Below are 14,986 nucleotides of genomic sequence, written 5' to 3'. Positions count from 1 at the left end.
TTTAAACAAATGGCTGGCAGACACATAGATGAACATAATTTGTTGGGGAAGAGTCAACATGGTTTTTGTAAAGGGAAATCATGCCTCACCAATCTACTAGAATTCTTTGAGGGGGGATCAATAAGCATGTGGACAAGGGGAAACTAGGAGATGGGGGAAAGCCGACTGTTGCAGAGGAGTATGTGGATCGGACACAGACTTCTCTTAGGGGAGAGTCTGATGATAGAGAATCTCCAGGTTATATTCAGGAACAGAGAACGGAAGAGGATAATGTAAGGGCTGGATCAGATGATAAACAGTCACATAAAAAAGAATCTGGCACATCAGATAAGGGCAGACAAATAAACAGGGGCAAGTTTTTGAAGTGCTTGTACACAAATGCTAGAAGTCTAAATAATAAGATGGGTGAACTAGAGTGCTTTGTGAAAGAGGAGGATATTGATATAATAGGCATCACAGAAACCTGGTGGACTGAGAGCAATCAATGGGACACAATCATTCCGGGGTACAAAATAAGGACAGAACCAGGTCGTGCAGGGGGGGAGTGGCACTATATGTGAAAGAAAATGTAGATTCAAATGAAGTAAAAATCTTAAGCGAATCCACGTGTTCCATAGAATCACTATGGATAGAAATTTCATGCTCTAATAAAAATATAACATTAGGGATCTATTATCGACCACCTGACCAGGACAGTAATAGTGATGATGAAATGCTAAGGGAAATTAGAGAGGCTATCAAAATTAAGAACCAAATAATAGTGGGGGATTTCAATTATCCCCATATTGACTGGGAACATTTCACTTCAGGACGAAATGCAGAGATAAAATTTCTCAATACTTTAATTGACTGCTTCATGGAGCAGCTGGTACAGGAACCCACAAGGGGAGAGGCAACTCTAGATTTAATCCTGAGTGGAGCGCAGGGGCTGGTCCAAGAGGTAACTATAGCAGGACTGCTTGGAAATAGTGATCATAATACAATAGCATTCAACATCCCTGTGGTGGGAAGAACACCTCAACAGCCCAACACTGTGGCATTTAATTTCAAAAGGGGGAACTATACAAAAATGAGGGGGTTAGTTAAACAAAAGTTAAAAGGTACAGTGACTAAAGTGAAATCCCTGCAAGTTGCATGGGCCCTTTTTAAAGACACCATAATAGAGGCCCAACTTCAATGAATACCCCAAATTAAGAAACACAGTAAAAGAACTAAAAAAGAGCCACTGTGGTTTAACAACCACGTAAAAGAAGCAGTGAGAGAGAAAAAGACTTCCTTTAAGAAGTGGAAGTCAAATCCTAATGAGGCAAATAGAAAGGAGCACAAACACTGCCAACTTAAGTGCAAGAGTGTAATAAGAAAAGCCAAAGAGGAGTTTGAAGAACGGCTAGCCAAAAACTCCAAAGGTAATAACAAAATGTCTTTTAAGTACATCAGAAGCAGGAAGCCTGCTAAACAACCAGTGGGGCCACTTGACGATCGAAATACAAAAGGAGCGCTTAAAGACGATAAAGTCATTGCAGAGAAACTAAATGGATTCTTTGCTTCAGTCTTCATGGCTGAGGATTTTAGGGAGATTCCCAAACCTGAGCTGGCTTTTGTAGGTGACAAATCTGAGGAACTGTCACAGATTGAAGTGTCACTAGAGGAGGTTTTGGAATTAATTGATAAACTCAACATTAACAAGTCACTAGGACCGGATGGCATTCACCCAAGAGTTCTGAAAGAACTCAAATGGGAAGTTGCGGAACTATTAACTAAGGTTTGTAACCTGTCCTTTAAATCGGCTTTGGTACCCAAAGACTGGAAGTTAGCTAATGTAACGCCAATATTTAAAAAGGGCTCTAGAGGTGATCCTGGCAATTACAGACCGGTAAGTCTAATGTCAGTACCGGGCAAATTAGTTGAACCAATAGTTAAGAATAAAATTGTCAGACACAGAGAAAAACATAAACTGTTGAGCAGTAGTCAACATGGTTTTTGTAAAGGGAAATCGTGTCTTACTAATCTATTAGAGTTCTTTGAAGGGGTCAACAAACGTGGACAAGGGCGATCCAGTGGACATAGTGTACTTAGATTTCCAGAAAGTCTTTGATAAGGTCCCGCACCAAAGGCTCTTACGTAAATTAAGCTGTCATGGGATAAAAGGGTGGGTCCTTTCATGGATTGAGATCTGGTAAAAAGACAGGGAACAAAGGGTAGGATTTAATGGTAAATTCTCAGAATGGAGAGGGGTAACTAGTGGTGTTCCCCAAGGGTCAGTCCTAGGACCAGTCCTATTCAATTTATTCATAAATGATCTGGAGAAAGGGGTGAACAGTGAAGTGGCAAATTTTGCAGATGATACTAACCTACTCAAGATAGTTAACACCAAAGCAGATTGTGAAGAACTTCAAAAAGATCTCACAAAACTAAGTGATTGGGCAACAAAATGGCAAATGAAATTTAATGTGGATAAATGTAAAGTAATGCACAAGTAATAACCTCAACTATACATACAATATGATGGAGGCTAATTTAGCTACAACGAGTCAGGAAAAAGATCTTGGAGTCATCGTGGATAGTTCTCTGAAGATATCCACGCAGTGCGCAGAAGCAGTCAAAAAGGCAAACAGGATGTTAGAAATCATTAAAAAGGGGATAGAGAATAAGACTGAGAATATATTATTGCCCTTATATAAATCCATGGTACTCCCACATCTCAAATACTGTGTACAGATATGGTCTCCTCACCTCAAAAAAGATATTCTAGCACTAAAAAACGTTCAGAAAAGGGCAACTAAAATGATTAGGGGTTTGGAGAGGGTCCCATATGAGAAAAGATTAAAGAGGCTAGGCCTCTTCAGCTTGGAAAAGAGGAGACTAAGGGGGGGTATGATTTGAAATCTATAAAACCATGACTGGTGTGGAGATAGTAAATAAGTGTCCTTTACTTGTTCTGATAGAAATTAAATCACCAAATGGAATCATTAGGCATGAGATTTAAAACTAACCAGGAAATATTTCGGCACACAGTGCCCAGTCACCCTGTGGAACTCCTTGCCGGAGGAGGGTTAGCACAAACCCAGTGGTGCTATGTGACTTCCTGCACCCCGCATGTAATGATAGGTGCTGGCACTGGGGGGCGTGGGGGGCTGCCTCCCACCCAGGGTTCCCAGTTTGGTTCAATGGTGCTCAGCACCCCCGACGCAGGGATGGTTCCAGCGCCCCCGGATTGCGCGGTCTGCGGCGCTGCCCACGCTCGGGGGCAGGATTCAGTGGGAGCTGGAGAAGGAGGGATTTCTGCGGGGGGGGGGCAGGGGGCCCGCAGCCCCCGCCCGTCCCTCGCGCGCTCAGCACAGACACGCGCGTGCGCCCCCCGGGGCAGCCCGGCGCTCGGCGGCTCGGGGGCGGGGGGAGGAGCCCGGGGCGGGGCGGCAGGGACGCCGGGCGCGCGCTCAGTTGTCCCCGCTGCTGTCGCCGGCCTCTCCACAGCCCGGGAGCCGCCCGCGCAGCCGGTGAGTGGGGGCCGGACGCCGGGGTCCCGTCCCCGGGCTGGGACGCCAGGGAGGGGGTCGGGGGCTGGGGGGGGGCGGCGGACGCTAGGGAGGAGTCGGGGGGGTCCGGACGCCGGGGTCCCGTCCCGGGGCTGGGGGGGGCCGGGCGCCGGGGTCCTGCTCGTTCCCCTCCCCGTTTCGCAGCCCGCGCCCCCGCAGCAGCGAGTGGGCTGAGCCGGGCCCCTCCCCGGGCCGCGGGGCGCAGGCGGGAGCCCGGGCGGAGGGCTGGGGCTGGGGTCCGTGCGGGGACCCGCCGGCTCGCTGCAGGGGCCGGGGTCTCTCTCAGCGCCCGGAGCCTGGCGCTGGTACGGTCCCCGGGCCGCCCTGGGGTCTCCCTGGTGGGGCTCATCCTGGGACCCCGCTCCCCCTGGGCAGTCCTGTCTCCATGGGGCCCCGGGGAAACCCCCACGCTCGGCAGCCCCTTGCAGAGTCTAGCAGAGCGGGGGGGCACAGTCCCCTGCAGGCGCTGACTCCTCCCCAGCAAGTGGATGTGTCTGATCAGTCTGTTCTTTACTGTGGTTTCAATCCTCTGCCGGGTTCTGATTCAGGATTACTGGCCTGTAATTGTCAGGATCGCCTCTGGAGCCTCTTTTAAAAATGGGCCTCACATTAACTATCCTCCAGTCATTTGGTACAGAAGCTGATTTAAATGATAGGTTACAAACCACAGTTAGTAGTTCAGCAATTTCACATTTGAGTTCCTTCAGAAACTGTGGGTGAATACCAGCTGGTCTGGTGACTTATTACTGTTCAGTTTATCAGTTTGTTCCAAAACATCCCCTGACACCTTTTAAAATAAAAAATTTTATAGCGAAAAGAAAAGGTCTGAACTATGCATTTTTTTGGACAAATTGTTTGATAAAGCTCTCCCCCTTAAGAATTGAGGATGCTGTAAATTATAATAAAGTAACTAAGCATGCAGAGATGACAACATAAAGACCACCAATTGTGTGTGAAATTTGTATTCTTGTTTAAAGTTAAATAGTAATAAAGAGTAATATTTATTGTCTGTAACCTATTTCAGAAAAAAAAATTGGTTCTGGAAATATATAAACCACGATTAATTGTGGAGTAAAGCAAAACAGCTGTGTTACAACCCTTGAACAGGGTTGTATTAAGGAAAAAGTCAAGTTGTAAATATTTTAGTTAAGAATAATGCTGTGTTGTGATTACATTTCCATTGTATTTGCAAATGCAGCTGCTGCTTGTGCCAGCTTGGTTCCTTTTGACTCAAGTGACTGCCTTAAATTTCTTCCATCCATTTCTATGAAAATATTATCTTTCAAACTCTGTGCACAGCAGAGAGATTGAGTACAAATGTAACTATCTATACTTGAAGCTAGGACATTTGTTTCATCTATATATGTCTGAATGCCAGAGACAGTGACCTATCTTAAGTGGCTGTCTGGGAGCAGCTTGAATAGCGAAATGTATGTAACTGTGTAGTGGGAGTGCTAGTTTTGCAACCTTTGAGATGAGCTCTGCAACTGTCTATAAATTCTTGAATGATCTCGAAAGCCAAGATACCCATTGAAGACCCACAGCCAGGATTAGTATTTTGATGCTGGAGTAACCATTAAAGACTGGAACTAGGAGTGACTTTTAGTTGAGCTATTGGAGAGAAGTGATTAAGCTGTAGGCTCTAAAGCAGTTGTCTGTGGACAGTTGGTCTGCAAACAGCTGGCAGGTCGCATGGTGCTGGCTGTCCTCTAGTCTAGCTGCTAAATTGCAGGAAAAGATAGCTAAAAATAGGAAGTGGTTTCCTAACATTGTATTATTGGGGTGAGATTGGAGCATGGCACACACTCTTCTAAAATGGGGTCCACACAGTGAAAAGCTTAAGAGCCCCACTGGGTTAAATCTCTTCCAGTCTGGCTTGAACCTTCGTCCACAGTGTGGATGGTGCAGATGAGAATGCTCAAATGGCTTTGATTACAATTTGTACTCTGAGCCTGCGCTGTCTCTCTCTTCCCCCCCAAAAAAAGCTCCACTAAAGTAATCAGACTAATGACTGTAATAAGCACTATGCCTGATAGTAAGATAGCGTAGTAGATCTCTAGAGTCATGAAATATTAAACAACATTTACAGAAGCTGCACTGATATAAATGGGATCACACTGATTTGATATACTGGGATCATTGATCATTCATCATTAAACAGCCACTTGTCATCAGTCACTTGCTTTCTACTATTCATTGGGGTTTGTTTCCTCCATTGCTGAGGTAAAATGGCAAGCATGCTTAACTGTTCTAGTGCTGTGTATCTTGCCCCAAAAAGCTTATTGAGGACAGTTTTCTTTAGATGCTCTAAAATCAGCCTCAAAATGATGGTGCTCAATTAACTTTTTATTATGTGGTCAACATTCTGCATAGCATGGGGGAACTTGCTGTGGGCTAAATAGGGCTTAAGTGGAGTCTTATGCTAGCTTGCTGATTTTAACCCCGAGAGAGCATTCATTCTCTTTAGTTGCAGATAATGTATCTTAAAAGATTCTGTGGTTAAATCCCTTTAGCTAAGATAATGCATTGGTTGAAAGGCAGAGCTGTCAAAGGCTTCCCTCGCCATTCTAGTCTACCTCTAGATATTCATTATACTCGAGTCGTACCTGAACAGAATAAATAATCACTATACACCGAGTTGCCTAAAAGAGCAACCTAGAAACTTCGAGGCTAATGCTGATGAGGAAAGTTAATTGTTTCTGAAGCACATGGCATTTTAACTTATGATGCGATGCAGTTTTAATGCTGCTATTGAGTATTTCTAATGTGCGCCTCACTTTAATATTATCTTTGCCTAAGCAGATTTCTGTATGTCTAGTGACTTTCAAATCCCACACAAAAATCAATGCAGCTTATTGAATGCCCTTTATTTAATTATTTATTTATTGACACGTGGGCTTGTCTGAGCTAAGTGCTTTCATAAATTATTCACCCTGGTGTTACATAGCAGTGCTGTGATCAAGTGAAGCCTTTTGCTATGGTACAGACAGGAAGATGTAATCTATTTCTTTCCCTTTATGATCACCCAAAAGGGTAGCTTTTGCTTGATTTATCAGTGCCAAGGGTTGGAAGGTTGCAGTTGACTGTCATCGGCGACATAATGGAAATTTTAAAAAGAAAATCTCTTATGTTGGTGAGCAAGTACTCTCCTCGTCGTCTTTTTTAAAATGTTACTGTTGCTTCACACCTACTTTGCAGACAGGAGGATCTCTTTTCCCATTGTGCAGTTTAAGTAGCCAGCTGTCCTTGATGCTCACTGCTTACAAAATATCAGGGTTGGAAGGGACCTCAAGAGGTCATCTAGTCCAACCCCCTGCTCAAAGCAGGACCAATCCCCAACTAAATCATCCCAGCCAGGGCTTTGTCAAGCCTGATCTTAAAAACCATTAAGGAAGGAGATTCCACCACCTCCCTAGGGAACCCATTCCAGTGCTTCACCACTCGCCTAGTGAAAAAGTTTTTCCTAATATCCAACCTAAACCTCCCCCACTGCAACTTGAGACCATTGCTCCTTGTTCTGTCATCAAGTACCACTGAGAACAGTCTAGATCCATCCTCTTTAGAACCTCCTTTCAGGTAATTGAAAGCAGCTATCAAATTCTCCTTCATTCTTCTCTTCTGCAGACTAAACAATCCCAGTTCCCTCAGCCTCTCCTCATAAATCATGTGCTCCAGCCGCCTAATCATTTTTGTTGCCCTCCGCTGGACTTTTTCCAATTTTTCCACATCCTTCTTATAGTGTGGGGCCCAAAACTGAACACAGTACTCCAGATGAGGCCTCACCAATGCCGAATAGAGGGTATGATCATGTCCCTCGATCTGCTGGCAATGCCCTTACTTATACAGCCCCAAATGCCATTAGCCTTCTCGGCAACAAGGGCACACTGTTGACTCATATCCAGCTTCTCGTCCACTGTAACCCCTAGGTCCTTTTCTGCAGAACTGCTGCCTAGCCATTTTTTCCCTAGTCTGTAGCAGTGCATGGGATTCTTCCGTCCTAAGTGCAGGACTCTGCACTTGTCCTTGTTGAACCTCCTCAGATTTCTTTTGGCCCAATCCTCTAATTTGTGTAGGTCCCTCTGTATCCTGTCCCTACCCTCCAGCGTATCTGCCACTCCTCCCAGTTTAGTGTCACTTGCAAACTTGCTGAGGGTGTAGTCCACGCCATCCTCCAGATCATTAATGAAGATATTGAACAACAACGGCTCCAAGACTGACCCTTGGGGCACTATGCTTGATACCGGCTGCCAGCTAGACATGGAACCATTGATCACTACCTGTTGAGCCTGACGATCTAGCCAGCTTTCTATCCACCTTATAGTCCATTCATCCAGCCCGTACTTCTTTAACTTGCTGGCAAGAATACTGTGGGAGACCGTATCAAAAGCTTTGCCAAGGTCAAGGAATAACACGTCCACTGCTTTCCCCTCATCCACAGAGCCAGTTATCTCCTCACAGAAGGCAATTAGGTTAGTCAGGCATGATTTGCCCTTGGTGAATCCATGCTGACCCTGATCACTTTCCTCTCCTCTAAGTGCATCAGAATGGATTCCTTGGGGACCTGCTCCATGATTTTTCCAGGGACTGAGGTGAGGCTGACTGGCCTGTAGTTCCCTTGATCCTTCTCCTTCCCTTTTTTAAAGATGGGCACTACAGTAGTCTTTTTCCAGTCATCCTGACCCCCCCCCCCCCAATCGCCATGAGTTTTCAAAGATAATGGCCAATGGCTCTTGAGTCATATCTGCCAACTCCTTTAGCACCCTTGGATGCAGCACATCCGGCCCCATGGACTTGTGCTCATCCAGTTTTTCTAAATAGTCCCTAACCACTTCTTTCTCCACAGAGGGCTGGTCACCTCCTCCCCACGCTGTGCTGCCCAGTGCAGCAGTCTGGGAGCTGACCTTGACTGTGAAGACAGAGGCAAAAAAATCATTGAGTCCATTAGCTTCTTCCACATCCTCTGTCACTAGGTTGCCTCCCTCATTCAGTAAGGGGCCCACACGTTCCTTGACTTCCTCCTTGTTGCTAACATACCTGAAGAAACCCTTCTTGTTACTTTTAACATCTCTTGGTAGCTGCAACTCCAAGTGTGATTTGGCCTTCCTGATTTCACTCCTGCATGCCTGAGTAATATTTTTATACTCCCTGGTCATTTGTCCAATCTTCCACTTCTTGTAAGCTTCTTTTTTGTGTTTAAGATCAGCAAGGATTTCACTGTTAAGCCAAGCTGGTCACCTGCCATATTTACTATTCTTTCTACACACCAGGATGGTTTGTTCCTGCAACCTCAATAAGGATTCTTTAAAATACAGCCAGCTCTCCTGGACTCCTTTCCCCCTGATGTTAGTCTCCCAGAGGATCCTGGCCATCAGTTCCCCGAGGGAGTCAAAGTCTGCTTTTCTGAAGTCCAGGGGCCGTATTCTGCAGCCCTCCTTTCTTCCTTGTGTCAAGATCCTGAACTCGACCATCTCATGGTCACTGCCTCCCAGGTTCCCACCCACTTTTGCTTCTCCTACTAACTCTTCTCTGTTTGTGAGCAGGAGGTCAAGAAGAGCTCTGTCCCTAGTTGGTTGCTCCAGCACTTGCACCAGGAAATTGTCCCCTACACTTTTCCAAAAACTGCCTGGATTGTCTGTGTACTGCTGCATTGCTCTCCCAGCAGATATCAGGGTGATTAAAGTCTCCCATGAGAACCAGGGCCTGTAATCTAGTAACTTCTGTTAGTTGCTGGAAGAAACCTTGTCCCCGTCATCCCCCTGGTCTGGTGGTCTATGGCAGACTCCCACCACAATATCACCCTTGTGGCTCACACTTCTAAACTTAATCCAGAGACTCTCAGGTTTTTCTGCAGTTTCATTTCAGAGCTCTGAGCAGTCATACTGCTCTGTTACATACAATGCAACTCCTGCACCTTTCCTACCCTGCCTGTCCTTCCTGAACAGTTTATATCTATCCATGAGAGTACTCCAGTCATGTGAGTTATCCCACCAAGTCTGTTATTCCAATCACATCATAATTCCTTGACTGTGCCAGGACTTCCAGTTCTCCCTGCTTGTTTCCCAGGCTTCTTGCATTTGTGTACAGGCACTTAAGATAACTTGCTGATTATCCCGCTTTCTCAGTATGAGGCAGGAGTCCTCCCCTCTTGCGTGTTCCTGCTTGTGCTTCCTCCCGGTGTCCCACTTCCCCACTTACCTCAGGGCTTTGGTCTCCTTCCCCCAGTAAACTTAGTTTAAAGCCCTCCTCACTAGGTTAGCCAGCCTGCTGCTTGTTACTACAAGTCTGAGTGCTGTTCCTCTCCAGTGTTGTTATGGGGAATTTATCAGACTCCCTCCCCGCTCTTTCTCCCTGTTGTAATGCAACTGTGTATTGCACTTGTGCTCAGGTTGAAGATTCTTAAAAGCAAATACAAGCTGTGAAGGCTTGTTTTCTTGACCACCAATTCCTTTACTGTTGATAAAATGAATTCTAGTATATGGCAGTCGAGCAGGTGTTCTAAGGTTCTTTCCACCTTTTAGGTCAGCATACATTTGCTGCGACACTGCTCTGAGGTGCACTTCATAAATATGGGACTCCAATGTGATTAGTGATATTTAACTGGGTTGCTTTTCATAATTTGCAAGAAGTGCCTGTGTCGGAGCTCGGAGCTCATCGGCCCCTTAGTTCACGGGGGCAGGAGATAGCACAGACTCTCTATGCCCAAGTCCATGTTCTAAACCTTCTGTAGTTTGCACAGGGGGTGGCCCAATGGCCTGAGTCCATCTACTTCCCCTTGTTGATTGGGATAGTGCCACCTAGCGGCTGGGGTCCATACAACGTGCCCCTAGGGCAGTGCAGCCCAATGGCCAGAGTCCACCTAATTCCTCTCCCCTAGTGGGGTAATGCAGCCTAGCGGCTGGAGTTCATATAACTCACTGTGTGGGGCCAGCTCCTCTCAAAGGAGGGTGGCCCAGGTAGGGGGACCCAGGCCCACCCACTCCACTGGGTCCTGACCCAGGGCCCTGCTAGTGGCGAGTTCTCCTCACCAGTGGTTTGGCAGGGATCTTCTCAAAACACGCTGGCCTGAACGGTCTCAGCACCGTTCCCCTTTAAGAACTCCCTGGGTCACTTCCTACCATATTCTCAGATTCTGTCAGGTCCGTAGTGTCCTTGAGTTTCCCTCTGCAGTGCAGCTGGGCATGTCTGGCCTCTGCATCTCAGGGTGCAAGCCTCTCTTCTGCTGGAGAGCGCAACAAGCCTCCTTCCCCTCTGATGGTCCCCCCGACTGAGCAGCTCTGCAGGTTTTTATACCTGACTTCCAGGTGGAGCATGCCAGGGTGTGGTTTCCTCTGTTAGGCGGGATGGATTCACCCCTGCTGTACCAGTTTGGGGCCAATCCGCCCTGTCACAGCGCCGGATTGGACACCTGAAGTTCTTTCATTCTGAGATGCAGTGTGTGCTGTGGCTGTATCACTGTTCTCCAAGTGCCTGGCTGACCTTTTGAGAGAGAACCATTGTGCTCTGCTACTGGGCCTGTTTTGAGCAGGCATTGAACTATTCCACATTCTTCTGAAGTGGGTGATATGGACTCCCTGTTTGCTGGGGACTGAAAAGAAGAGCAAATTCTTTTTGGGTCTGAGTTTGAAGAGGTTCAGAAGAATGTAGGGCTTTGTCTCAGCCAAAGCTTTGTGATTTCATTTGCTGGGTGATCATCGATTGCAGTGCTGTAAGGAGACTGAATACTACAGCTGATCTTATTTGCCAACAGCGGGGCTTGTAAAACATGTCTCTATGTAATTGTTTTTTAAAAAGTTCTCATAGGATTATTTTTGTACCAAACTTCTGATAGATTTTTAAGGCCAGAAGGGATCTCCTGCATAATCCAGGCCCTAGGCTTTCACTCATCATTCCTGGAGTGGAGGGAGTCATTTCCCTGGCTGTGTGAGTGAATGCTGTGGAGGATATCTCTTAGAAAGTTATGGTCACAACTTTTTTTCAAACCATTCTTGTTGGAATATTGTTGAAAATGTATTCTGATTCCTTTATAAAAATGCATTGAAAAGTAAACTGCTTTGCAAGTTTCTATGGCAGCTGTGAAATCAGCTTGGGCTCAGGTTTCACACTTTGTGGTTCACACTCTTGCAGCCAAGTTGCAGTCCCCTCTAATGAAGCGTTAACTCCAGTGAGAATCTCACTGTTATTTTAAACACAGTGATGCCTCATGGGTTTCTGTACAATTTTATGCAGAATTGCTGATTAATACCATTAAAATTATAATTACATATCTGTGTGTATCTATAGATACATACACACCCCACCTCATATGGCTGAAAGTCCATCTCAATAGGTGGGTAAATAAAGTTTCTGATTGATGTAACTGGAGCTACTTATTAAACTATATCTCCTTTTCCCAAGTGAAATATGTGGTTGTCTTCTGAGTATAAATCATCTTCAAAGAGAGACTCATTGTTTAACAAAACTGGAATGCCTAGAACAGCCTACAAAGTGATTACCAGTTGCGTCTAGAGACAGCAGTCTGAGTAAAAGTGAAGGATATGCTGGAAGGTTGTATAGGGAAGTTCTTCTTTTGTTAAATGCCTGTACTGTAGGGGCTTTGGAGTTGAATGCAAGAAACTGGTTTATGGCACAAGTCTGTCTCTTTGATTAGAAACATTCTGTTCTTGTTCTTGTAAGTACTTACAGTCTGTCACATGTGTTGTTTTTTGTTTTCCCCCCAACCTGCAGAGGGGAATAGGAAAGTGAATTGTGTGTCCTCCTAGCAACCTTCAATTAAACTCAGACTGCCATAGATCAAACAACAGAACAGATGGATAATGGAGACTGGGGATATATGGTAAGTGATCCAATATAAAGATAAGTGCATGCTGAAAAACAGAATTAGGCTTTCCAGATTTTTATGTCGAATCTCTTGGCCTTGTGTATATACCCAGGGTTTAATGTTGAGTGAAGACAATGAATTTAGTATAAATAATATAAGCAAATAGGTTTGTTTTTAATAAGTGTTTCATTTTATATTGTGTATTGGGACAGTTCATGTTCTTAATCTTCAGCCAAATAGTAGAAATTATTTAAAACAACAGCAAGAAAAGCGCTACATTTCTTCTAAAAAGATACAATTTGATGATGGGCTGGAAAGCCACCTTTCTGGTATACAAAGTTGAAAAAAATATGTTCTCCCTTCCTGCTCCTTTAATTACTTTGCTGTCATTTTATTTGGAAAAATATTCTTGCTTCTTAAACTTCATCTTTCATAACAAAACTAGACACATACCTCTTATTTTTCCTTCTCACCTCTTTCTCTAAACATCCTGTTCCCTGTTGTCTGTCTGCCTATCCGGCTGGCCCTCGGCCCCGATTGTCAGAATCAGTGCCCAGGATGGTGCCGTGTCCTTTTTCTCCCTGCCTTTTTAGGGTGTGATCTGGATGCTGTAGCTACAGGCTAGCTCTACTACTCTGGACCCTCCTCTACGCAGCATACTGTTTGCCTGATAGTTTTTTTTATGATGTCCCCTAGCTGCACCTTTGAATGGAAGCTCTTGGTCCTAGATCTAAAATTCCGTTATGTCCTTTCATTTTTTCTGGGAAGAGGTTTTGTACCTGCTCAGCTAGCTCCTTCTTGAGTAAGAGGGATATTGTGAAAGCAAGGAGCCAGAGGTGAAATTCTGACTCGTACCTTGGATAAATCACTTACGCTGTGCATCAGTCTCTTCATCTGTAAAATGGAGAAAATATTTACTTTGCAGAAGATGAAATAGTTATTTGACATTGAGCTCTGGGCTTTAGTTAATACTTAGAAAGCATATCTTCAAAGTGCTTTACAAGTTGCCAGGTGTGGATTATGGCTTGGTTTCTTGATTTTATTCCTGCATAACCCCATTGGTAGGTTTCAGACTGAACAATTGCAATTCTTTCTAGGGCTGGCAGCTTTCTGACAGCAACTGCCACGTGTTGGAGAGAAGAAATCTCTCATGGTAGTTTGATAAACTCTGGAATTTCTTTCTTTCTAGATGACTGATCCAGTCACAATAAATGTGGGTGGACACTTGTATACAACATCCCTCACCACTCTGACAAGATATCCCGATTCAATGCTTGGGGCCATGTTCGGGGGAGACTTCCCCACTGCCCGCGACTCTCAGGGCAATTACTTCATTGACCGAGATGGACCACTTTTCCGGTATGTTCTTAATTTTTTACGGACTTCAGAGTTGACTTTGCCCCTGGACTTCAAGGAATTTGACTTGCTTCGAAAAGAAGCAGATTTTTATCAAATTGAACCCCTAATCCAGTGTCTTAATGACCCCAAGCCTTTGTATCCTGTGGATACCTTTGAGGAAGTAGTGGAGTTGTCCAGCACACGGAAACTTTCCAAATATTCCAATCCAGTGGCAGTAATCATAACACAGTTAACCATTACAACTAAGGTCCATGCGTTACTGGAAGGCATTTCAAACCACTTTACCAAGTGGAATAAGCACATGATGGACACAAGAGACTGCCAAGTTTCCTTTACTTTTGGGCCATGTGATTACCACCAGGAAGTTTCCCTCAGAGTCCATCTGATGGAGTACATTACAAAACAAGGTTTCACTATCAGAAATACAAGAGTTCACCATATGAGCGAGCGGGCCAATGAAAATACAGTGGAGCACAACTGGACTTTCTGTAGACTGGCACGGAAAACGGATGACTGATGTATGACTCCACAGATGCCATTTCAGTGGTTACATGCAACTTCCGGGAACAGCATACCTGAGGGAATCTGGTTTTGACTAAAGCAACAGCATGGGCTTTCTTTATGAGACTATTTATTAATAACTATTAAGGACTGGAGAAGTTACATGCTCTAGCAGATCTGTGTTTTGTCTTGTCCAGAAAAAGATATGCATGTGCCTGTTCACACTGTTAAGACACCTTTTTTTAAAGAAGGAGTCTTAAAAATCAGTATGGTAGGAAATTTTATGTCAGCTCTTTCGACCTAAAGTGCTAAATTCACTTATTTAAATGGTCTGTAATCCATTTAATGCTAAAACACTGGGAATAAAGAACAAACAGGATTTAAGATGCAGATGGGGGAAATGCTAGCATCATGTAAACTAACCTAGTTTCTAAATCATTTAACAGTATTGTAATATTTTAGGAAAACAAATCCTACCCTTTTAAAGTACTTGTTAAGTACGGCTTTTTACAGTTATGACGACTGTTTTTCTATGCATATAAATCAAGCAACCAAATATTATCTGTAGCCGTGAAAGTGTGAGTAGAAATATTTATATGAGAGTCTGAATGCAAAATATCCCTGTGGTAGAATTCATACTTTTAATGCCCGGTGCAATATTATTCCCAAATGTAATGCCTGCCAGCAAGAAGCTAATAAAATGTCAAATATGGAAATAAGTTGTATTTTTTTATCTTCTCCTAATTTATTCTAAGCAAAACGGGGGAGTAAG

At 44.5% G+C, this 14,986-nt stretch overlaps 1 protein-coding gene across 1 annotated transcript; it reads left to right on the top strand.

The window, feature by feature from the left end:
* The first annotated feature begins 3,413 nt into the window (after positions 1–3,413).
* KCTD6 (potassium channel tetramerization domain containing 6) lies at positions 3,414–14,928 on the top strand. The gene is made up of 3 exons (XM_030569682.1): positions 3,414–3,497; positions 12,261–12,369; positions 13,544–14,928. The coding sequence occupies exons 2-3, from the start codon at positions 12,343–12,345 to the stop codon at positions 14,228–14,230; spliced, it is 714 nt and encodes a 237-aa protein (XP_030425542.1). The 5' UTR covers positions 3,414–3,497; positions 12,261–12,342; the 3' UTR covers positions 14,231–14,928.
* The last annotated feature ends 58 nt before the right edge of the window (positions 14,929–14,986 follow it).

This window comes from Gopherus evgoodei, chromosome 7, assembly GCF_007399415.2.
Source record: "Gopherus evgoodei ecotype Sinaloan lineage chromosome 7, rGopEvg1_v1.p, whole genome shotgun sequence".
Lineage (NCBI taxonomy): Eukaryota > Metazoa > Chordata > Testudines > Testudinidae > Gopherus > Gopherus evgoodei.
The sequence above is the reverse complement of the archived record's forward strand: the minus strand, read 5'-3'. Positions and strand labels throughout refer to the sequence as shown.